Consider the following 26,449-nt stretch of genomic DNA (forward strand, 5'->3'; position numbering starts at 1 on the left):
TTACAGAAACAGACAAGAGGCAGCACTATATTACTCACAGAGCTGTAATAGAAGGCAGTAACATCTGTACATACATTATTCACAGAGAGAGACTGTGAGGCAGTACTATCTGTAATCACGTTATCTACAGAGAGATACAGACAGTCAGTACTATCTGTAAAGGCCACGTCACACTAAGCAACATCGCTCCTGAGTCACGGTTTTTGTGACGTAGCAGCGACCTTGCTAGTGATGTTGTTGTGTGTGACAGCGACAGAGCAACAACTGAATGTGCAGGGAGCCGGCTTCTGCGGACGCTGGTAACCACGGTAAATATCGGGTAACCAAGAAGCCCTTTGATATTTACCTTAGTTACTAGCGTCCACCGCTCTCAGGCTGCCAGTGCCAGTGCCTGCTCCCTGCACACGTAGCCAGAGTACACATCAGGTAAATAAGAGAAGCGGTTTGCTTATTAACCCGATGTGTACTCTGGCTAGGAGTGCAGGGAGCCAGCGCTAAGCGGTGTGCGTTGGTAACCAAGGTAAATATCAAGTAACCAAGCGCTTGGTTACCCGATATTCACCTTAGTTACCAAGCGCAGCATCGCTTCCACGCGTCGCTGCTGGCTGGGGGCTGGTCACTGGTCGCTGGTGGGATCTGCCTGTTTGACAGCTCACCAGCAACCCGTGTAGCGACGCTCCAGCGATCCCTGCCAGGTCAGGTCGCTGGTGGGATTGCTGGAGCGTCGCCTAGTGTGACGGTACCTTAACTATAATATTTATATAGAGATACAGGAAGCCAGCACTATCTGTAACTACACTTTTCACAGAGAGAGAAAGGGAGGCAGTACTATCTGTACCTACATTAGTCACAGAGAAAGACAGGGAGACAGTACTATATGTACTACTTTATTCACAGAGAGAGGCAGGGAGGCAGTACTAGCTGTACATACATTATTCACAGAGAAAGGCAGGGATATAGTATATATACTACTTTATTCACAGAGAGAGACAGTGAGGCAGTACTATCTGTACATACATTATTCACAGAGAGAGACAGGGAGGCAGTACTATCTGTACCTACATTGTTCACAGAGAGAGACAGAGAGGCAGTACTTTATGTACTACATTATTCACAAAGAGAGACAGAGAGGCAGTACTAGCTGTACATACATTATTCACATAGAGACAGGGAGGCAGTACTATCTGTACCTACATTATTCACAGAGAGAGACAGGGAGGCAGTACTATCTGTACATACATTATTCACAGAGAGAGAAAGGGAGGCAGTACTATCCCTACATACATTATTCACAGAGAGAAACAGGGAGGCAGTACTATCTGTACCTACATTGTTCACAGAGAGAGACAGGGAGGCAGTACTTTATGTACTACATTATTCATAAAGAGAGACAGAGAGGCAGTACTATACCTACATACATTATTCACAGAGAGAGACAGGGAGGCAGTACTATCCCTACATACATTATTCACAGAGAGAGACAGGGAGGCAGTACTATCCCTACATACATTATTCACAGAGAGAGACAGGGAGGCAGTACTATCCCTACATACATTATTCACAGAGAGAGACAGGGAGGCAGTACTATCCCTACATACATTATTCACAGAGAGAGACAGGGAGGCAGTACTATCTGTACATACATTATTCACAGAGAGAGACAGGGAGGCAGTACTATCTGTACATACATTATTCACAGAGAGAGACAGGGAGGCAGTACTATCTGTACATACATTATTCACAGAGAGAGACAGGGAGGCAGTACTATCTGTACATACATTATTCACAGAGAGAGACAGGGAGGCAGTACTATCTGTACCTACAATATTCACTGGCAAACAAAAATGTTAATATCTCAAGAACGGCTGCAAATTTTAATAAACAATGGCAGAATTACTCGTATATACAAGCACTATCCAACAATATTCATATATGGAGATGGGAATAACCCTTTATATACCTCTGTCAGTAATTGATAGTGGCATGTACGTGGTTAAATAGCTGTGCTCAGGTCGCTGCTGTTAGAAGGCAGCTCCTGGGCCCATGCACAGTGTTCGCAGCCTTTCTGAGGGTTCATAGCTACGGGGCAGATTTCACAAGAGACTAGTGGTCAGGATGAGGGTTAGTACAATAAGCTGAATTTCTGCCCCAGGTGGAGGAAATCCCGGCGATCCCTCTGCATCTGTGAGAAGAGAGGTTATAAGGAGTGAATATATACAGTACCTAATGTTCCTGGGGGGTAAGCTGGGAATGGAGGGTCCTGCAGGGGACTTGGCTACTGGCGGTGGAGGTGGTAATGCGGCGGACAATGCCGATGACTTCTGCTCACTGACTGCCACTTTATTACCTAAGAAAACACAGAAATGATAGGTTAATGCGCAGAAAATCCACCTCCGAACGTGTCCTATAGATAATGTTACACTGCAGAAATCAATATACACAATAGTGAGCAAAGGACCGAAAACTGCATCAAATCTGCAACATCGCTACAGTGATGGCAGCATCTGTAATGATATCTCTTAGCGCCATTGTTGTACCTATATTTCCTCCTGTGTAACGGATGCCATTGTTTTAGTTTACACACGTACATCTCTATTTTTATATCCAAACTTAGAGAAGCTCAAGAATATGAACTAAAAAGTGTACGTCTCACCCAGACTCTTAGGGGCACTTTGCACACTGACATTGCACGTGCGATGTCGGTGGGGTCAAATTGAAAGTGACGCACATCCGGCGTCGCTGTCGATATCGTAGTGTGTAAAGCCTTTTTGATATGATGAACGAGCGCAAAAGCGTCGTTATCGTATCATCGGTGTAGCGTCGGTCATTTCCATGAATTGGGAAAGACCGATGTTACGATGTTGTTCCTCGCTCCTGCGGCAGCACCAGACATCGCTGTGTGAGAAGCCGCAGGAGCGAGGAACATCTCCTACCTGCGTCCCGGCTGCAATGAGAAGGATGGAGGTGGGCGGGATGTTTACGTCCTGCTCATCTCCGCCCCTCCGCTTCTATTGGCCGCCTGCCGTGTGACGTCGCTGTGACGCTGCACGACCCGCCCCCTTAGGAAGGAGGCGGGTCGCCGGCCAGAGCGACGTCGCAGGGAAGGTAAGTGCGTGTGAAGCTGGCGTAGCGATAATATTCACTACAGCAGCTATCACAAGAGATCGCAGCTGCGACGGGGGCGGGGACAATCGCGCTCGGCATCGCTAGCCAATGCTAGTGTCGCGGGCGGGGAGGGTGCTGCGCTCACCACGCTCGGGTCCGACTGCTGCTGTTGCTCGGTGGCTCGAGTGGTGGGTCGGATCCGGGGACTCGAGCGGCGCTCCTCGCCCGTGAGTGAAAGGGGTGTGTTGTTGGTGTTTGGGATGTCGGTTTGTGACGCCACCCACGGTGTGTGGTGAGGTTGGTGCGCCAACGGTGCTCTGTACGGGGATCCCGGGAGCGATGACAGGGAGCAGCTGGGATGTTTCTCTCCCCTCCGTGGGTAGGGGGATTTTGGCAGTCCCGGGGCCTGGAGTGATTGTCTGTTTGGTGGATTGCGGGGCTTGGCCAGGTGCAGGGTCGCGGGGCAGTGCAGTGCCAGACGGCACGGTGGTACTCACTCAGCCAGTAACGCACACAGAGTCTCTGATAAAACAAACGGCTGGATGGACGAGTCCCACAGACGGCTGCGACGGTTACTCTCGGTAGGTTGGCGGTAACTGTCTCTCCCTGCACCGGTGGTATGTTCTCGGTCCCGATGGCTTCCCACCGGTAACCCGCTCCCCTGCGGTATGTTGGCTAAGGGAACCCCTTCTTGCCCGCAGGCTCTGGCCCTGGGAGCTCTAGCTCTGGCGGTAGCTTTATCTCCCTCACGGTTTGGACGGTTGCCTTCAGTCGGGTCTTTATTGCTGGGAAACTCCGGAGGTTCCCGTCGCTGACGGATTTGACCGGTTTTACGGCGGCTCCTAGCCTGGTCGGGGTCCGTAGGCCCTGCCGGATGGTGCTGGCTTCTCTTCGCTCCACGATCCGGTACCAGCGGGCCACCGCCCGTCCCTGGTCCTTACGGTTGTGCGTCAATCGGCCTCTCCTGCAGACGGTCAACACCGTCTGCCAACCTTGCTGTTTCTGTGCCCGGGCCACGTACCTGGAAACGGTCAGTCAGTTCCTCCACTACTACTTTCCTCACTCTCCTCTACACACTCCAAACTGCACTGCTCTCTCTTCCTTTTCCTGCCTCCAGGACTGTGAACTCCTCGGTGGGTGGAGCCAACCGCCTGGCTCCGCCCCACCTGGTGTGGACATCAGACCCTGGAGGGAGGCAACAAGGATTTGTGTCTGACTTAGATGTTCCTAACCGGGGTATGGGGTGTGTTGTTGCAGTACCTGTGACGTCCTGGCTTGTCCAGGGCGCCACACTAGCGATGTCGCAACGTGCAAAGTACACCTTAGTGCTCGGTGCAAAGGATGCTAACATTTAGCAAATATGATATATATATACAGGGTGGTCCAAAAGTAGGTGGACAGTATGTATAATAGGGTTATCAAACATGGTGTAAAGTGAAACTGACTCAGTTGCCCTTAGCAACCAATCAGATTCCACCTTTCATTTTCCAAAGAGCCTGTGAAGAGTGAAAGGTGGAATCTGATATATATATATATATATATATATATATATATCAGCAGTGTATGAGAGATAAGCTGAGCCAATTAGGATGCTACTGTCACGACTCCTTGTGCAGAACATTCTGTATTGTTCTGCCATGCTCTCCTGCAGAGCCGGTATATGTTGCTTATGCATACCTCCCAACTTTTAAAGAACGCCGCAGCAATTTTTAGGCCACGCCCCTAACCACACCCATTTTACAAACAGCCACACCCATATCCACTCCCCAGCCACACCCATCCAGCAAACTGAAACTGCAGAAGCTGTCCGTGATCGCTCTGAGCTGCCACAGATCAGCAATGTGCAGAACAGGCAGGGAGTTAACTACAGGGTGTGCAGGCGGCTAGGACCCAGGAGGAGAGCTGAACAGGGTGTGCAGGCAGCTAGGACCCAGGAGGAGAGCTGAACAGGGTGTGCAGGCAGCTAGGACCCAGGAGGAGAGCTGAACAGGGTGTGCAGGCAGCTAGGACCCAGGAGGAGGGCTGAACAGGGTGTGCAGGCAGCTAGGACCCAGGAGGAGAGCTGAACAGAGTGTGCAGGCAGCTAGGACCCAGGAGGAGAGCTGAACAGAGTGTGCAGGCAGCTAGGACCCAGGAGGAGAGCTGAACAGGGTGTGCAGGCAGCTAGGACCCAGGAGGAGGGCTGAACAGGGTGTGCAGGCAGCTAGGACCCAGGAGGAGAGCTGAACAGGGTGTGCAGGCAGCTAGGACCCAGGAGGAGAGCTGAACAGGGTGTGCAGGCAGCTAGGACCCAGGAGGAGAGCTGAACAGGGTGTGCAGGCAGCTAGGACCCAGGAGGAGAGCTGAACAGGGTGTGCAGGCAGCTAGGACCCAGGAGGAGGGCTGAACAGGGTGTGCAGGCAGCTAGGACCCAGGAGCAGAGCTGAACAGGGTGTGCAGGCAGCTAGGACCCAGGAGGAGGGCTGAACAGGGTGTGCAGGCAGCTAGGACCCAGGAGGAGAGCTGAACAGAGTGTGCAGGCAGCTAGGACCCAGGAGGAGAGCTGAACAGAGTGTGCAGGCAGCTAGGACCCAGGAGGAGGGCTGAACAGGGTGTGCAGGCAGCTAGGACCCAGGAGGAGAGCTGAACAGGGTGTGCAGGCAGCTAGGACCCAGGAGGAGAGCTGAACAGGGTGTTCAGGCAGCTAGGACCCAGGAGGAGAGCTGAACAGAGTGTGCAGGCAGCTAGGACCCAGGAGGAGAGCTGAACAGGGTGTGCAGGCAGCTAGGACCCAGGAGGAGAGCTGCACAGAGTGTGCAGGCAGCTAGGATCCAGGAGGAGAGCTCAACAGGGTGTGCAGGCAGCTAGGACCCAGGAGGAGAGCTGAACAGAGTGTGCAGGCAGCTAGGACCCAGGAGGAGAGCTGAACAGGGTGTGCAGACAGCTAGGACCCAGGAGGAGAGCTGAACAGAGTGTGCAGGCAGCTAGGATCCAGGAGGAGGGCTGAACAGGGTGTGCAGGCAGCTAGGACCCAGGAGGAGGGCTGAACAGGGTGTGCAGGCAGCTAGGACCCAGGAGGAGAGCTGAACAGGGTGTGCAGGCAGCTAGGACCCAGGAGGAGAGCTGAACAGGGTGTGCAGGCAGCTAGGACCCAGGAGGAGAGCTGAACAGGGTGTGCAGGCAGCTAGGACCCAGGAGGAGAGCTGAACAGGGTGTGCAGGCAGCTAGGACCCAGGAGGAGGGCTGAACAGGGTGTGCAGGCAGCTAGGACCCAGGAGGAGAGCTGAACAGGGTGTGCAGGCAGCTAGGACCCAGGAGGAGGGCTGAACAGGGTGTGCAGGCAGCTAGGACCCAGGAGGAGAGCTGAACAGAGTGTGCAGGCAGCTAGGACCCAGGAGGAGAGCTGAACAGAGTGTGCAGGCAGCTAGGACCCAGGAGGAGGGCTGAACAGGGTGTGCAGGCAGCTAGGACCCAGGAGGAGAGCTGAACAGGGTGTGCAGGCAGCTAGGACCCAGGAGGAGAGCTGAACAGGGTGTTCAGGCAGCTAGGACCCAGGAGGAGAGCTGAACAGAGTGTGCAGGCAGCTAGGACCCAGGAGGAGAGCTGAACAGGGTGTGCAGGCAGCTAGGACCCAGGAGGAGAGCTGCACAGAGTGTGCAGGCAGCTAGGATCCAGGAGGAGAGCTCAACAGGGTGTGCAGGCAGCTAGGACCCAGGAGGAGAGCTGAACAGAGTGTGCAGGCAGCTAGGACCCAGGAGGAGAGCTGAACAGGGTGTGCAGACAGCTAGGACCCAGGAGGAGAGCTGAACAGAGTGTGCAGGCAGCTAGGATCCAGGAGGAGGGCTGAACAGGGTGTGCAGGCAGCTAGGACCCAGGAGGAGAGCTGAACAGGGTGTGCAGGCAGCTAGGACCCAGGAGGAGGGCTGAACAGGGTGTGCAGGCAGCTAGGACCCAGGATGAGAGCTGAACAGAGTGTGCAGGCAGCTAGGACCCAGGAGGAGAGCTGAACAGGGTGTGCAGGCAGCTAGGACCCAGGAGGAGGGCTGAACAGGGTGTGCAGGCAGCTAGGACCCAGGAGGAGGGCTGAACAGGGTGTGCAGGCAGCTAGGACCCAGGAGGAGGGCTGAACAGGGTGTGCAGGTGTAAGGGGTAGTCGGACCCCTGGTAGTGAATGAGCGGTTTTTCCCCCCCTGAAGACGCCACAGTAGTATGGTGGCAAATTGTAAATGTTGATGGTAAAATGTTACCTGTCATAAACTGTTTCCCCACTAGGTGCCAGTGTAGAGCAGTGGTTCCCCTGGTAACAGTGGCAGGGAAGGAAGGGGCAGGGCAGCCTAGGTGGGGAAGGAAGGGTTCTGAATGCAGGGCACAGTGTGCAGTGAGATGTGAGAGGCAAGCAAGCTCAGTCAGAAGTGCCGGAGCAGAGTGCAGGAGTGGGTGCTGTGGCAGTGGAGCGAAGAAGTTGGAGCTAATCCGGAGCCGGTAGTGAGTACTGGAGCCGTCCCCTAGTTCAATACAAATCCCTGGGAAAGGGCTGGACTAAAATCGGGATAGGAGTACCACTGCTAGGGGGATAACAATTGGCCCCTGCAGGCAAAGGAAAGTGCCCGTAGAGAAAAAGGATACCGTTTTCGTAGAAAAGGACTTGTAACGTGTAACGTGTAACATACTAAAGTAAGCCTGCTACAAACAAAAAGATGGAAGCTTTGTTTAATAAATCGGTGTTTGGTTTACCCGCTGCCTGCAATTGTCTCTTTCCTGAAAGTGAAGAAGGAGCTGGAGAGCACAGAAAGAACGCTGTCATGAATGGGCCCCATGCATCCACACTCTGCCCCAACAACACACCTGTTTTGCAAGTAACGGCCGGGCCGGGGTTCAGCCTGCGGCCCACAAGGCGAGGGGACCCGACTACACCCCCTGAGGCGCCCCCTGCCCCGTTACATTTTGGCGTAGTCGGCAGGATCAAGCCCGCAGAAGAGAAACCCCGAGCAGAGACCAAGTGGTGCCTGATGTAGTGAACAGGCCACAAGATGGCGGCAAGATGCCGGCCGTCCTCATGGATTCAGTGAAGGCGCGAAAAGTGGGCGCCAAACGAAAAGCGCTGGGCTGGCCTGTAAGGAAGAAGCCCGGAGTGCACCGCCCAAAGAGGGGAGGTGCTTGCCCCGAGATACTGCAGAGGTCTAGAGACGTGGGCGGCGCCGCAAGAAAGAAGAGGCGTCGCAAACGCTGTGCTGACCTGGTGGGTGAGGCCGGGGGCGGAGTATGGGCAGAAGCAGGAAAAGAAGAACCGCCTCCACCTTCCCCGGTGCGATTGCAACCCCAGCAGTGGAAGAAGAAGCAAACTCCAATACCTGGACCAAGCAGAATGGAGAACAGAGCGTGGCGCGCTCAGCATAAGCAAGCGCTCGCTGAAGCCTGTGGGCTGAAGAGTACCCCGACGGTCGCGCCAAAAGCGGCCGCCGAACCTACGGCTGGAGACAAGCCAAGAGAAGCATCGGCATTACTGGTGATACATCAGAGTATGGTGTCGCACCCGGTAGTTGTTGTCGGCAGCCCACTGCGGTCCCGTCCAGCTACCCCCTCACCCCCGCAGGAGGCTGAAGGGCCTGAACCGGAGAAGGAAGTACCGGAGCCACCGGGTTATGAGCCGTTTCGTAGGCTACCCCGCTTACCTGGACAGTCCCTCTCCGACCATGTGAGGGCCCAGCGGGCCGAATGGCTGCGTGCATACCACCCAGCGTGAAGAGGTGGTCATCCGGAAGAGACGTCTGTTTGTTGTTGGGAGCCGGTGCTGTTAGGAGCCAGCGAATGTTACAGCTCAAGCAACGTTAAAAGTACTGAACCCGGGAGGAGCTTAATGCAGAACTATGCGTGGACTCATTCCGTGACTGTTAAGAAGGAATCTTGTTGTCCTGTTGTTTTCTGCCCACCCAAAGACCGGGAGCGCTTGGAAATAGCCTCCGGGCAGAAGGTCAGCTAAGACCGGGAGCTTCCCTGCAGGGACTCCGGGCACCAAACTTGTGTGCCAGTCTGTGTGTTTTAAGTATTGTGTTTTCCTACATGTGTTGTTTTGCAGGTACGAACCTCGCCAGGAGGCTGAGGTTAAAGAGGGGAGGAATGTAAGGGGTAGTCGGACCCCTGGTAGTGAAGGAGCGTTTTTCCCCCCCTGAAGACGCCACAGTAGTATGGTGGCAAATTGTAAATGTTGATGGTAAAATGTTACCTGTCATAAACTGTTTCCCCACTAGGTGCCAGTGTAGAGCAGTGGTTCCCCTGGTAACAGTGGCAGGGAAGGAAGGGGCAGGGCAGCCTAGGTGGGGAAGGAAGGGTTCTGAATGCAGGGCAGTGTGCAGTGAGATGTGAGAGGCAAGCAAGCTCAGTCAGAAGTGCCGGGGCAGAGTGCAGGAGTGGGTGCTGTGGCAGTGGAGCGAAGAAGTTGGAGCTAATCCGGAGCCGGTAGTGAGTACTGGAGCCGTCCCCTAGTTCAATACAAATCCCTGGGAAAGGGCTGGACTAAAATCGGGATAGGAGTACCACTGCTAGGGGGATAACAATTGGCCCCTGCAGGCAAAGGAAAGTGCCCGTAGAGAAAAAGGAAACCGTTTTCGTAGAAAAGGACTTGTAACGTGTAACGTTTAACATACTAAAGTAAGCCTGCTGCAAACAAAAAGATGGAAGCTTTGTTTAATAAATCGGTGTTTGGTTTATCCGCTGCCTGCAATTGTCTCTTTCCTGAAAGTGAAGAAGGAGCTGGAGAGCACAGAAAGAACGCTGTCATGAATGGGCCCCATGCATCCACACTCTGCCCCAACAACACACCTGTTTTGCAAGTAACGGCCGGGCTGGGGTTCAGCCTGTGGCCCACAAGGCGAGGGGACCCGACTACACCCCCTGAGGCGCCCCCTGCCCCCGTTACACAGGCAGCTAGGACCTAGGAGGAGAGCTGAACAGGGTGTGCAGCTAAGGGTATGTTCACACATCAGGTTTTTGCTGTGTGGCACAATCCGGCGCCTTGCGGGAAAAACACATCCGTTTTTTTTTTACTGCCGGATGCGGTTTTTCCTCATAGACTTTTATTAGCGCCGGATTGTGCCGCATGTACTTGCGTTTCATCCGGTTTTTGCTGGATGCGGCAAAAATCGTCACTCCGGCGGCCGCACAGGACGCAGAGGAACGTTTTTTGCCAGCGGCAAAAAAATGCATAGCACTGGGTGCGGCGCTGTGCGGCATGGTGCATAATGAAAGTCTATGCGAGCCGGATACGGTGGCATGCGTCAAACGCCGGGAGCATGTACCGTATCCGGTTTTTACTTCTGAGCATGCCCAGAAGTGATATAAATTCATTGCTTGTCAGAAAATCAATCACTCACTCACTCTCTCTCTCAAACTCTCTCACTGACTGACTCACTGACTCATTCACTCACTCTCACCCACTCACCGATCACCGGCGCGGGGCTGCACGGCTGTCACACTGCTCCGGCGGCTTCTCCTGATTTGAAAATGCCGGCCGCCCATTATTCAATCTCGTATTCACTGCTTTCCCCGCCCACCGGCGCCCATGATTGGTTTCAGTCAGACACGCCCCTCGCTGAGTGACAGCTGTCTCACTGCAACCAATCACAGCCGCCAGCGGGCGGGTCTATATTGTGCAGTAAAATAAATAAATAAATAATTTTTAAAAAACGGCGTGCAGTTCCCCCCCCAATTTTGATACCAGCCAAGATAAAGCCACACGGCTGAAGACTGGTGTTCTCAGGATGGGGAGCTCCACGTTATGGGGAGCCCCCCAGCCTAAAAATATCAGCCAGCAGCCGCCCGGAATTGCCGCATCCATTAGATGCGACAGTCCCGGGACTCTACCCGGCTTATCCCGAATTGCCCTCGTGCGGTGGCAATCGGGGTAATAAGGGGTTAATCATGGCAGGCGTCTATGAGACACCCCCAATGATTAACCTGTAAACGAAAGTAAATAAACACATACACCCAAAAAAAATCCTTTATTTGGAATAAAAGACAAAAAACACCCTCTTTCACCATTTTATTAAAATCCCCAAATACCACTCCAGGTCCGACGTAGTCCACAGAGGTCCCGCGATGCTCTCAGCTCTGCTACATGAAGCTGACAGGAACGGCAGTAGTACACCGCCTCTCTCTATCAGCTTCACGCAGCAACTGAAGGGAGTTGCGCTGTCAGTGGTGATGTCACTGAGGTAATGCCAGGTTGTGTGCGGTGATGATGCGTGCAGGGTAGTGCTGGCGTGTGCGGTGATAATGCATGCGGTAGTGCAGGGGTGTACGGTGAGGATGCATGTGGGGTAGTGCCGGCGTGTGCGGTGACAATGCGTGCGGTAATGATGCGTGCGGGGTAGTGCCGGCGTGTGCGGTGATGATGCGTGCGTTAGTGCAGGGGTGTGCGGTGATGATGCGTGCGGGGTAGTGCAGGGGTGTGTGATGATAATGCGTGCGGCAGTGCAGGGGTGTGCGGTGATGATACGTGCTGGGTAGTGCCGGCGTGTGCGGTAATAATGCGTGTGGTAGTGCAGGGGTGTGCGGTGATGATACGTGCTGGGTAGTGCCGGCGTGTGGGGTAATAATGCGTGCGGTAGTGCAGGGGTGAGCGGTGATGATATGTGCTGGGTAGTGCCGGCGTGTGCGGTAATAATGCGTGCGGTAGTGCAGGGGTGTGCGGTGATGATGTGTGCGGGTTAATGCCTGCGTGTTTGGTGATGATGCGTGCTGGGTAGTGCCGGCGTGTGCAGTGATGATGCGTGCGGTAGTGCAGGGGTGTGCGGTGATGATGCATGCGGGGTAGTGCCTGCGTGTGCGGTGATAATGCGTGCGGTAGTGCTGGCGTGTGCGGTGATGATGCGTGCGTTAGTGCAGGGGTGTGCGGTGATGATATGTGCTGGGTAGTGCCGGCGTGTGCGGTAATAATGCGTGCAGTAGTGCAGGGGTGTGCGGTGATGATGTGTGCGGGTTAATGCCTGCGTGTTTGGTGATGATGCGTGCTGGGTAGTGCCGGTGTGTGCAGTGATGATGCGTGCGGTAGTGCAGGGGTGTGCGGTGATGATGCATGCGGGGTAGTGCCTGCGTGTGCGGTGATAATGCGTGCGGTAGTGCTGGCGTGTGCGGTGATGATGCGTGCGTTAGTGCAGGGGTGTGCGGTGATGATACGTGCTGGGTAGTGCCTGCGTGTGCGGTGATGATGCATGTGGGGTAGTGCAGGGGTGTGCGGTGATGATGCGTGTGAGGTAGTGCCGGCGTGTTCGGTGATGATGCGTGCTGGGTAGTGCCGGCGTGTTTGGTGATGATGCGTGCTGGGTAGTGCCGGCGTGTTCGGTGATGATGCGTGCTGGGTAGTGCCGGCGTAAACTGTTGTTTACACATATCTGCTTGTCTTCCCCTGTTTCTGTTGTTACTTCCTGGTTTCTGACCTCGGCCCTCCTCCTGACCACGTCCTCGCCTGCTCCCTGTATCTTCTATGTACTCTCCTGGAACCCTGACCTTCGGCTTGTATCCTGACCTCGTCTCTGTCTGCCCCCTGTGTACTGTTGTGCCCTCCTGGTTTTATGATTTCGACCTGCCTGACTACCGCTCCATTTGCTGTATACAAGTGTGTCACCCAGGGATAGGGAGTACTCAGATCCGGGCCAAGGGGTCACTTCTGTAGGTATCACGGTGGCGTGACCCGGTCTGTGATCCCAGGCTCCACAACCAAAAAGGGGGGTTATGTACAGGGGAATTTGTAAGTCTATGGATCCGTGACGCCACCCGTGGTGTGCGGTGAGGTAATGCAGCACCACCACTGCCGGTCAAAGGATCCCGGGGATGGTGATGGGCAGCAAGGTGGTGATTTTCCCTCCACGGGTAGGGTGTTGATATCCCGGGACCCCGGTGTAGTGGATTGGGGAGTGACGGGTGCAGTCCACGGCTTGGACCGGGTGGTGCAGGAGTACTCACAGTATAAAGCAATAAGTGACACAAGTCCAGGAATTAACCAAGTTGCTGGTAACTAGTGCCCACGGATGCTGTGAGGACGGGTTCCACACCCGTGTGTGTAATTCAGGTGCTCTTCTCCTGCCTGAGATCTGTGTTTGCTTCGTACACAGGTCCGGACTGGGTCCTGACAGTCGGCATCAGGGGGCCACTACCCTCTCCCGGTCCACTTCGGGTCCCACAAGTGGCTGGCCTATTCCTGAGGCCCTTACTAGCACTTTTCCTAGCTGCACACAGGAGCTGCTTCCAGACTTCTCTCCTCCTGCAGACTGACTACAGCTCAAACTCTGCTCTGCCTTTTCTAAGCTCCTCTCGCCCCCTCCCTTTTTCCTGGGGAGGGGGTGAGTAGGGCCTGATTGGCTGGTGTGTATCTGTGTGGGAAACTCCCCAAGGGAGAGTGAGATCTGCACCAAAAAGATGGATGCAGACCTCTGTCACACCCTGGTTTTGCCAGGGATGCACACAAGTAGTGTCTAGCGCCACCTTGTGGCAGTCATCACAGCAACAATGTATGTCCAAGCAATTCCTATATAATTGAGTGATGATGATGTAATGACGACACTCTTTTGGAGGCAATGAGAAGGCTGCCTTGATACAGTATTGTCTCAGCGTGGCTGTCTATGTACTTAAGGGGGCTTTACACGGAAGCGATATCGGTAACGCTATCGTGCATACCCGCCTCCATCGTTTGTGTGACACGGGCATATCGCTGCCCATCGCGCACAAAATCTCGCTCCCCCGTCACACGGCTTACCTGCCCTGCGACGTCGCTATGGCCGGCGATCCGCGTCTTTTCTAAGGGGGCTGGTCATGCGGCGTCACAGCGACGTCACACGGCAGGCGTCCAATAGAAGCGGAGGGGCGGAGATGAGCGGGACGCAACATCCTGCCGACCTCCTTCCTTCCGCATTGCCGGTGGCGGCAGGTAAGGAGATGTTCGTCGCTCCTGCGGTGTCACACACAGCGATGTGTGGTGCCGCAGGAACGAGGAACAACATCGCTAATGAGAGGTAAACGATATTTTGTTTTAGGACGACCTCTCCGCGGCAAACGATTTTGGTCGCTTTTGCGATCATTTTAGGTCACACATAACTGTTACACGCTGCGATCTCGTTAATGAAGCCAGATGTGCGTCACAAGCAACGTGACCCCGACGATAATTCATTAACGATATTGTAGCGTGTAAAGCCCTCTTTAGTCTCTTAGGAGCACACACACAGTCTTATTCGTCACATGCCGAGTGGTGACGACACTACATTGTGCCACATTGACTGATACATTGGGAAGACAGCAGCGTGCAGACAAGGCGCAAGGTAAAATGAAGGTCACCCCGGTGCAGAATATTCATGAACTCCACCCGTACTCGCTGTGTTATTGGTGCAATTTTTCTGAAACCATAAAAAGCCGGAACATTGATGAGGCCATGTGGTTGGGATGTGACAGTCACAAATGTTGGATTATTGGGTCACAGATATGGTATAATAGAACATTGGGCAGCGGATACGACGTCCGGAGCCTTGACCTGCCGGGTATCATTATAACATAGGAGCACGATAATAATAACATTGTTTTAGAGAAACGCTCATAATTTCCTGATTTTGGTTCTTTCTTCCTATTTTGGTTCTGCAAAAACTAAAAACCGTAATTACAAAGAAGCACGTAGGCGACGATCGATGTGTTCACGGCTGTAGTGATCCGAAGATTATAGTTGTGATATTAGACAAAGAAAATCTGCGGATACACCTGATGTATCTCTCCATCCATCCATCATTCCATACACCTATCCTGTAACAGCATGTCCCTCCCTGGCCTATGTGTCTAGACTTTAATGTAATCAGGCCTAGGTCAACATCTAGTGGGCGACTGTGTCTTTGTTCTTCTCCGCATAGGACTCATCCAATACTAGCCTGTAGTTCCTGGAAACTTATCCATATAAAGTCACTACTCAATAGTGGGTGTGAACCCTTTCCCATCCAGGGGGTGAATCTAAGGAGAGGTGGAAGAATCGGCCACATTTTTTTAGTTAGTTGTTGCTTTGTTGGTTGCAGGGATAGGATCTGTTGCTGAGGCCAGGTCCTGGTGCCTGTGTATGGACTATGGGACTTTGAAGATCAATTGCTTTGTGGGATTGTGTTGTCTCAGTCACGCTACCGGATTTAAGGAACTCATCTAAAGACTGTTGTTGCATTTTCCTTGGTGTCAGATTGCTGTGTGGCGCCCCTGGTGGATCTGTTTTCCTTGTGAGGACTCATTGTGGACTCTAAAAAAAACATTTGGATATTGGATGTTTTATGCTCCCTGCCTCAATAAAACTCGTTGGATTGTTCATCGGCCTGGTGTCCCTGCCTGCTCTGTAGCATAGCCCTTCACATATCCATATACCCATCCGTTTGTACAACTATTCATCCATCAATCATTTCACATATCCATGCATCCATCCTCCTTCCATTCGTTCATTTATGCATTTAACCTTCAATCTATTCATCAATCCATGTCAGCTAGGTCCAGTGAATGGCTGCAAAATGGACAACATATCAGTCCACAGAAGGGACTAAAATTAGACTAGAAACGGGGAGACATCATTAGCTTATCACTTCTTCCTTGATCATTTATAGAAAGAGACAGAGAGGCAGTACTATCTATACCTAGATTATTTACAGGAAGAGGAGGAAGTAGTATTGTTTTTACATACATCATAATTGAAAGAGACAAGGAGGAAGTACAATCTGTGCCTAAAATGTACTATCTGTATGTGTACTATTTACAAATAGAAACAGGGACGCAGTATTATCTGCACCTAAATTATTCATAGAGAGAGACTGGGGGCAGTAGTATCTGTAACTATTTTATTTACGAGGGAGACAGGGATGCAGTACTATCTGTACCTAGATCATTTGCAGGAAGAGGCGAAGTACTATTGTTTTTACATACATCATAATTGGAAGAGACAGCAAAGAAGTACAATCTATGCCTAAAATGTACCATCTGTATGTATAATATTTACAAAGAGAAACAGGGAGGCAGTATTATCTTCACCTAAATTATTCATAGAGATTGGGAGGCAATACTATCTGTAACTATTTTATTTACAGAGGGAGAAAGGGAGGCAGTACTATCTATACCTAGATTATTTACAGGAAGAGACGGAAATAGTATTGTTTTTACATACATCATAATTGGAAGAGACAGGGAGGAAGTACAATCTGCGCCTAAAATGTAAAATCTGTATGTACATTATTTACAGAGAGAAACAGGGAGGCAGTATTAGCTGCCCATAAATTATTCATAGAGAGAGACTGAGGACAGTACTATCTGTACCTATTTTATTTACAGAGTGAGACAGGGAGGCAGTACTATCTGTACCTATTTTATTTACAGAGAGAAACAGGGAGGCAGTAATATCTGTACCTAGAATATTTATTAGGATAGGCAGTAAAAAAGAAAAGACATGACATATTCGACATGGCAGCCAGTGTCCATCTCCCTGATGACTACAAAAATATTAAAATTTGAGGGTCCTCAGTGGTTGATACATTTTAATGGCAAACTGGAAATATGGTAATAAATAGCAAGCTTCTGAGACTGAGGTGAGAAAAGTATAGTCAAAAATTACATTTATGGGATAAAATAATTATAAATTGCCATGTGCATATATATGTATTCACCCCTTTTGCTATAATCATGTGAGCAACTACCTGCATAAGGCTGGAGTCACATTTACATGTGACATGCGCGAGGATCGCCTTGCATCACATCGCCCAGATTGGCCGGTATCTCTCCTAGAAGGAGCATGTCTGATGTATACAAAAACTTGACGTTGACCTGCTCCTGTCAGAAGAGCGACCCGGCATTCCAGGCAATGCGATACAATCTGCGCGCAAGTCACAAACAAGTGTGACTACAGCCCAAGACACAAACTTAGTGACTGGAAGTTCACCTGTGTGCAATATAATTGTCCTGGGGTCTGTCAGTGTACACACACCTTTCCTGAAAGGCTACAGAGGTTGCAACATCATTAAGCAAGAGGCCTCACTAACTAAGACCCGCAACACACATCCGTATTTTTCGTACGTGTGCGGTACGAATTTGCACGTACCGGAGACACGGAGAAACGGAGCCCCATGTTATTCAATGGTAGATGGCACACACACACGTAAAATCACACGGAACGTGTGTCCGTGTGGTAAGTACGTGTGTGCGCTTTTCTACACGGACGACATGTCCGTTTTTGGCCGGCAGCACGCAGGCACGGACCCGCTTTAGTCTATGGGTCCGTGCCTGCACGTACCGCACACGGAGTATGTCCGTGTTCAGCATATATCGTCTGTGTCCGTTTTTCATCACAAAATCTGAAACACTTGTTTCCAAGCTATCTGATCAATAGAAAGCAAACAACAACACCAGGATCTCATGATGAATGATTAAAATCGTTAATTGGGTAAGAATGCGGGCCTTTAAAAACGGACAGCACACGGACAGCACACGTACGTATTTTATGTCAATACGGACATACCACACACACACACACACGGCTCGCATACGCCATCACACGGATGCCATACGTACCGGAGAAACGCCCCTAAAAATGGAACACGGACCCGAAAAATGGACCGTAAGACACGTACGTTTTTTTTGCGGAAGTGTGTTTTAGGCCTAAACAACCCTGTTAAGACCAAAGAGCTCTCCAAAAACACCATGAAAACCAAAGAGATCTCCAAAAAAACACAATGATGACCACAGAGATCTCCAAACAACACCATGAAGACCAAGGAGATCTCCAAACAAAACTATAAAGACCAAGGAAATCTCCAAAAATCACCATAAAGACCAAGGAGATCTCCAAACAAAATGATGAAACCCAAGGAGATCTCCAAAAAACACCATGAAGACCAAAGAAATCTCCAAAAAACACCATGAAGACCAAGGAGATCTCCAAAAAATACAATGGGGCCACAGAGATCTCCAAACAACACCACGAAGATCAAGGAGATCTCCAAACAAAACCATAAAGACCAAGGAAATTTCCAAAAAAACACCATGAAGACCAAGGAGATCTCCAAACAAAATCATGAAGCCCAAGGAGATCTCCAAAAAACACCATGAAGACCAAAGAAATCTCTAAAAAACACCATGAAGACCAAGGATATCTCCAAAAAACACAATGATGACCACAGAGATCTCCAAACAACACCATGAAGAAGAAGGAGATGTCCAAACAACACCATGAGGACCAAGGAAATCTCCAAACAACACCATGAAGACCAAGGAGATCTCCAAACAGGCCAGAGACAAAGTGGTGAAAAATACAAGTCAGGGTTCGGATCTAAAAAAATATCCTTTACTCTGATGATCCTCCGGAGCACCATTAAATCAATTATCATCAAATGGAAAGAACATGGTACCACAACAAACCTGCCAAGAGAGGGACAACACCAAAACTGTCCGCCTGGGCAAGAAGGGCATTAATCAGAGAGGAGAGCACAGAGACCAAAGGTAACCCTGAAGGAGCTTCAGAGTTTCCAAGCAGAGACTGGAGGATCTGTCCATATGACCAGAATAAGCTGTACACTCCATAGAGCCGGCCTTTATGGAAGAGTGGCCAGAAAAAAGCCGTTACTTACAACCAAAAATTGGAAGGTTAGCTTTTATTTTGCCAAAAGACACGTGGGACACTCCACAAATGTATGGTATCTGCTGTGGTCAGATGGGACCAAAATGGAACTTTTTGGCCAGGAAGATAAACACTATATCTGGTGCCAAACCAACAATGCTCATCGACCAAAGAATACCATCCCCACAGTGAAGCATGGTGGTGGCAGCATCATGCTGTGGGGATGTTTTTCAGCAGCAGTGACAGGGAAAATGGTCCGAGTTGAGGGGAAAATGGATGGTGCAAAATACCGGGATATGCTTGAGCAAAACCTATATTAAAGAATCCGGCACTCAATAGTATTAAAATGAAAAAAAAAGTATGGGGGATCGCTGCTGTGTTGTTGAGCCTATGTTAATGCCTGGGCATCGTGACTGATCACTGAGGAATGTGGTATATGATAAAAAAAGGAAAATTCCAGGTTGTGAGGTAGCAGCATAAAAAAATGCCAAGGGGGTGAATACATTTGCAAGGCACTGCAATAGATAATAAAATTAAACTAATACATACATAATAAATATAATTACTATTTTATTTATTACTTATCCATGGATTATTATTTTTATTATTACATATTATTTCTGTATTTTTCCATTGATTATTAATATTTCTATTAATAATAATAATAATAATAATAATATTATTATTATTATTATTATTATTATACTTGTGCAAAATGGACCTGTCACATAACGGAAACTAAATGAACCACGTTGATGTCAATGGTTTTATACGTTTTGTAACACATCTGCTTTCCACAGAACTTTTTGGTTTTTCTACAAACTAGACAGAAAAATAACCAGAACTCAATGCTCAAGTGTGAACAAATCCTTTACAAGAGTAAAAAAAAATATTGAAAAAACCCACAACATTCAGCCCCTCCCCCAAAAATATTAAGACGACAAATCCTGGAAAAAATAGGCCTGCAATGGTGTGTAAAATGCTGCCCTGAGAACAAAAAAAAAAAATCTATAAAGGTGTTTGTTTGTGGCATCTATCAGCGAGGATCTAGTCCCGGGGACAGCGGGGTCCTGCCTATAGCCGGTGCAGGGCTGGCATTCACACTCGAGCCCTGGAGCCAAAAATGTCCCAACACTATTGAAGAACTATGATAGATGGGGTCTTATAACAGATCTAAACCAGAACCTGTAAATACAGACCCCCAAACCAACCCCCCCCCAAACAAGAGCAGACCCCAGACCAGACCCCCTACATACAGACCTCAGACCAGACCCCCTACATACAGACCAGACCCCTATATACAGACCCCAGACCAGACCCCCTATATACAGACCCCAGACCAGACCCCCAACATACAGAACTCATACCAGACCCCCTACATACAGACCTCAGACCCCCTACATACAGACCCCAGACCAGCCCCCTACATACAGACCCCAGACCAGACCCCCTATATACAGACCCCAGACCAGATCCCCTACATACAGAACTCATACCAGACCCCCTACATACAGACCTCAGACCCCCTACATACAGACCCCAGACCAGCCCCCTACATACAGACCCCAGACCAGACCCCCTACATACAGACCCCAGACCAGCCCCCTACATACAGACCCCAGACCAGACCCCCTATATACAGACCCCAGACCAGATCCCCTACATACAGAACTCATACCAGACCCCCTACATACAGACCTCAGACCCCCTACATACAGACCCCAGACCAGCCCCCTACATACAGACCCCAGACCAGACCCCCTATATACAGACCCCAGACCAGATCCCCTACATACAGAACTCATACCAGACCCCCTACATACAGACCTCAGACCCCATACATACAGACCTCAGACCAGACCCCTACATACAGACCTCAGACCAGACCCCTACATACAGACCTCAGACCAGACCCCTACATACAGACCAGACCCCTACATACAGACCAGACCCCCTACATATAGACCTCAGACCCCATACATACAGACCTCAGACCAGACCCCTACATACAGACCAGACCCCTACATACAGACCTCAGACCAGACCCCTACATACAGACCTCAGACCAGACCCCTACATACAGACCTCAGACTAGACCCCTACATACAGACCAGACCCCCTACATACAGACCTCAGACCCCATACATACAGACCTCAGACCAGACCCCTACATACAGACCAGACCCCTACATACAGACCTCAGACCAGCCCCCTACATACAGACCTCAGACCAGCCCCCTACATACAGGACCCCAGGCCTGATCTAAACCAGACAGCTAAAATACAGACCCCCAGACCAGACCCCCCTACATACAGACTTCAGACCAGACCCCCTACATACAGACTTCAGACCAGACCCCCTACATACAGACCTCAGACCAGACCCCCTACATACAGACCTCAGACCAGACCCCCTATATACAGACCCCAGACAAGACCCCCTACATACAGACCTCAGACCCCCTACATACAGACTCCAGACCAGATCCCCTACATACAGAACTCATACCAGACCCCCTACATACAGAACTCAGACCAGACCCCTACATACAGACCTCAGACCAGACCCCTACATACAGACCAGACCCCGTACATACAGACCTCAGACCAGACCCCTACATACAGGACCCCAGACCTGATCTAAACCAGACAGCTAAAATACAGACCCCAGACCAGACCCCCTACATACAGACCTCAGACCAGACCCCCTACATACAGACCAGCCCCCTACATACAGACCCCAGACCAGACCCCCTATATACAGACCCCAGACCAGACCCCCAACATACAGAACTCATACCAGACCCCCTACATACAGACCTCAGACCCCCTACATACAGACCCCAGACCAGCCCCCTACATACAGACCCCAGACCAGACCCCCTATATACAGACCCCATACCAGATTCCCTACATACAGACCTCAGACCCCATACATACAGACCTCAGACCAGATCCCCTACATACAGACCAGACCCCTACATACAGACCTCAGACCCCATACATACAGACCTCAGACCAGACCCCTACATACAGACCAGACCCCTACATACAGACCTCAGACTAGACCCCTACATACAGACCAGACCCCCTACATACAGACCTCAGACCCCATACATACAGACCTCAGACCAGACCCCTACATACAGACCAGACCCCTACATACAGACCTCAGACCAGCCCCCTACATACAGGACCCCAGGCCTGATCTAAACCAGACAGCTAAAATACAGACCCCCAGACCAGACCCCCTACATACAGACTTCAGACCAGACCCCCTACATACAGACTTCAGACCAGACCCCCTACATACAGACCTCAGACCAGACCGCCTACATACAGACCCCAGACAAGACCCCCTACATACAGAACTCATACCAGACCCCCTACATACAGACCTCAGACCAGACCCCTACATACAGGACCCCAGACCTGATCATCTAAACCAGACAGCTAAAATATAGACCCCAGACCAGACCCCCTACATACAGACCTCAGACTAGACCCCCTACATACAGACCAGACCCCTACATACAGACCCCAGACCAGACCCCCTACATACAGACCTCAGACCAGACCCCCTACATACAGACCTCAGACCAGACCCCCTACATACAGACCTCAGACCAGACCCCCTACATACAGACCTCAGACCAGACCCCCTACATACAGACCTCAGACCAGACCCTCTACATACAGACCTCAGACCAGACCCCCTACATACAGACCTCAGACCAGACCCCCTACATACAGACCTCAGACCAGACCCCCTACATACAGACCTCAGACCAGACCCCCTACATACAGACCCCAGACCAGACCCCCTACATACAGACCTCAGACCAGACCCCCTACATACAGACCTCAGACCAGACCCCTTACATACAGACCTCAGATCAGACCCCTACATACAGACTTCAGACCAGACCCCTACATACAGACCTCAGACCAGACCCCTACATACAGACTTCAGACCAGACCCCTACATACAGGACCCCAGACCTGATCATCTAAACCAGACAGCTAAAATACAGACCCCAGACCAGACCCCCTACATACAGACAAGACCCCTACATACAGACCCCAGACCAGACCCCCTACATACAGACCTCAGACCAGACCCCCTACATACAGACCTCAGACCAGACCCCCTACATACAGACCTCAGACCAGACCCCCTACATACAGACCTCAGACCAGACCCCCTACATACAGACCTCAGACCAGACCCTCTACATACAGACCTCAGACCAGACCCCCTACATACAGACCTCAGACCAGACCCCCTACATACAGACCTCAGACCAGACCCCCTACATACAGACCTCAGACCAGACCCCCTACATACAGACCCCAGACCAGACCCCCTACATACAGACCTCAGACCAGACCCCCTACATACAGACCTCAGACCAGACCCCTTACATACAGACCTCAGATCAGACCCCTACATACAGACTTCAGACCAGACCCCTACATACAGACCTCAGACCAGACCCCTACATACAGACAAGACCCCCTACATACAGACCTCAGACCCCATACATACAGACCTCAGACCAGACCCCTACATACAGACCTCAGACCAGACCCCTTACATACAGACCTCAGACCAGACCCCTTACATACAGACCTCAGACCAGACCCCTTACATTCAGACCTCAGACCAGACCCCATACATACAGACCTCAGACCAGACCCCTACATACAGACCTCAGACCAGACCCCTACATACAGACCTCAGACCAGACCCCCTACATACAGACCTCAGACTAGACCCCTACATACAGACCTCAGACCAGACCCCCTACATACAGACCTCAGACCAGACCCCCTACATACAGACCTCAGACCTGACCCCCTACATACAGACCTCAGACCAGACCCCATACATACAGACCTCAGACCAGACCCCTACATACAGACCTCAGACCAGACCCCTTACATACAGACCTCAGACCAGACCCCTACATACAGACCTCAGACCAGACCCCTACATACAGACCTCAGACCAGACCCCCTACATACAGACCTCAGACCAGACCCCCTACATACAGACCAGACCCCCTACATACAGACCTCAGACCCCATACATACAGACCTCAGACCAGACCCCTACATACAGACCTCAGACCAGACCCCATACATACAGACCTCAGACCAGACCCCTACATACAGACCTCAGACCAGACCCCTTACATACAGACCTCAGACCAGACCCCTTACATACAGACCTCAGACCAGACGCCTACATACAGACCTCAGACCAGACCCCTACATACAGACCTCAGACCAGACCCCCTACATACAGACCTCAGACCAGACCCCCTACATACAGACCAGACCCCCTACATACAGACCTCAGACCCCATACATACAGACCTCACACCAGACCCCTTACATACAGACCTCAGACCAGACCCCATACATACAGACCTCAGACCAGACCCCTACATACAGACCTCAGACCAGACCCCTTACATACAGACCTCAGACCAGACCCTTACATACAGACCTCAGACCAGACCCCTTACATACAGACCTCAGACCAGACCCCTTACATACAGACCTCAGACCAGACCCCATACATACAGACCTCAGACCAGACCCCATACATACAGACCTCAGACCAGACCCCTACATACAGACCTCAGACCAGACCCCTACATACAGACCTCAGACCAGACCCACTACATACAGACCTCAGACCAGACCCCATACATACAGACCTCAGACCAGACCCCTACAATACAGACCTCAGACCAGACCCCATACATACAGACCTCAGACCAGACCCCTACAATACAGACCTCAGACCAGACTCCTAAATACAGATCCCAGACCAGATCTAAACCAGACAACTAAAATACAGACCCCAGACCAAATGCCACCTTCAACCACAGATCGAAGACTAGAAACATTAATGAAAACCTAGAGCAGATCGCTCAGCAGACACAATTCCCAGAGGAGACCTGATCAGCCTTCCTTAAAGGGTAATTCCTATTTTTATAGATGGATATTGTCGGATTGTTCTTATAATTACAAGCACTTTTGCAATTTAATCCTTATTAAAAATTTCAGTCGTTGTTAAGATATTAATCATTTTCTTTTGTTTACAGCGCGTTTATTGCAGAATTTGGTCTCTAAGGAAGTGAGCTGTAAACAAAAGAAAAGTGCTAATATCTCAAGAACCGATAACATTTTTAACAAGCAGTAAATTAAGAAATTGCTTTTATTTCCAGAACTATCAAATAATAGGCATTTCTGAAGATGGAAAAGTAACCCTTTAAATGAAGATCAAGGAGATCTCCAAAAAAACCACAATGATGACCACAGAGATCTCCAAACAACACCATGAAGACAAAGGAGATCGCCAAACAAAACCATAAAGACCAAGAAAATCTCCAGAAAACACTATGAAGATCAAGGAGATCTCTAAAGAAAACCATGAAGACCAAGGAGATGTCCAAAAACACCATGAAGACCAAGGAGATCTCCAAAAAACACCATGAAGACCAAGGAGATCTCCAAAAAACACCATGAAGACCAAGGAGATCTCTAAAGAAAACCATGAAGACCAAGGAGATGTCCAAAAACACCATGAAGACCAAGGAGATCTCCAAACAACACCATGAAGACCAAGGAGATCTCCAAACAAGCCAGAGACAAAGTGGTGAGAAGTACAAGTCAGGGTTCGGATCTAAAAAAATATCCCTTAAGCCCGCTACACACGCTTCAATATATCTCACAATCCGTCGTTGGGGTCAAGTTGTAAGTGACGCACATCCGGCATAGTTTGTGAGGTATCTGCGTGTGACATCTACTTGCGATCAGGATTGAACGCAAAACCGTTGATCGCAAACACATCGTATCATTCTCTAGAATTGAGCGTTTTGTTGCACGAACCTAGTCAATTGTAACGTGTGACATCCCTCATACGATTTTGGTGTCTGATGCAATGTGCACAGGTGTGCGCTCTGCACCGCAGCTTAAAAAAGGTCCGCTTCAGAGCGCAGCTGAAAAGCTGCGTTCTGAAGCGCCTCACAATGTCTGTCATTCACTAATCTCTGTCAGTCGGTCACTATCTCTGTCCCTCACTCTCTGTCCATGTCAGTCTATCCCCCTCTCTCATATACTCACCGATCCCCGGCGCTGCACGGCGTTCACACTGCTCCGGCGGCTTTTACTGTTTTGAAAAAGCTGGCCGCCCATTAAACAATCTCGTATTCCCTGCTTTACCCGCCCACCGGCGCCTATGATTGGTTACAGTGAGACACGCCCCCACTCTGAGTGACAGGTGTCACACTGCACCCAATCACAGCAGCCGGTGGGCGGGTCTATACTGTGTAGTGAAATAAATAATTAAATAATTAAAAAAAACGGCGTGCGGTTCCCCCCAATTTTAAAACCAGCCAGATAAAGCCGTACGGCTGAAGGCTGGTATTCTCAGGATGGGGAGCTCCACGTTATGGGGAGCCCCCCAGCCTAACAATATCAGCCAACAGCCGCCCAGAATTGCCGCATACATTAGATGCGACAGTTCTGGGACTGTACCCGGCTCTTCCCGATTTGCCCTGCTGCGTTGGCAAATCGGGGTAATAAGGAGTTATTGGCAGCCCATAGCTGCCAATAAGTCCTAGATTAATCATGTCAGGCGTCTATGAGACACCCTCCATGATTAATCTGTAAATTACAGTAAATAAACACACACACCCGAAAAATCCTTTATTAGAAATAAAAACACAAACATATACCCTG

General features: G+C 50.6%; 1 protein-coding gene across 4 annotated transcripts in view; it reads right to left on the reverse strand.

Moving 5' to 3' along the window:
* Positions 1-26,449, reverse strand: part of FYB1 (FYN binding protein 1) — a 188,425-nt gene that overhangs the window by 56,281 nt on the left and 105,695 nt on the right. For all 4 annotated transcript variants that reach the window (XM_075328733.1, XM_075328725.1, XM_075328716.1 and 1 more), the window contains exon 3: positions 2,224-2,347. In XM_075328733.1, coding sequence (XP_075184848.1) covers positions 2,224-2,347 — 124 coding nt within the window. The remainder of the gene's footprint in view (positions 1-2,223; positions 2,348-26,449) is intronic.

Source organism: Anomaloglossus baeobatrachus, chromosome 1, assembly GCF_048569485.1.
Source record: "Anomaloglossus baeobatrachus isolate aAnoBae1 chromosome 1, aAnoBae1.hap1, whole genome shotgun sequence".
Classification (NCBI taxonomy): domain Eukaryota; kingdom Metazoa; phylum Chordata; class Amphibia; order Anura; family Aromobatidae; genus Anomaloglossus; species Anomaloglossus baeobatrachus.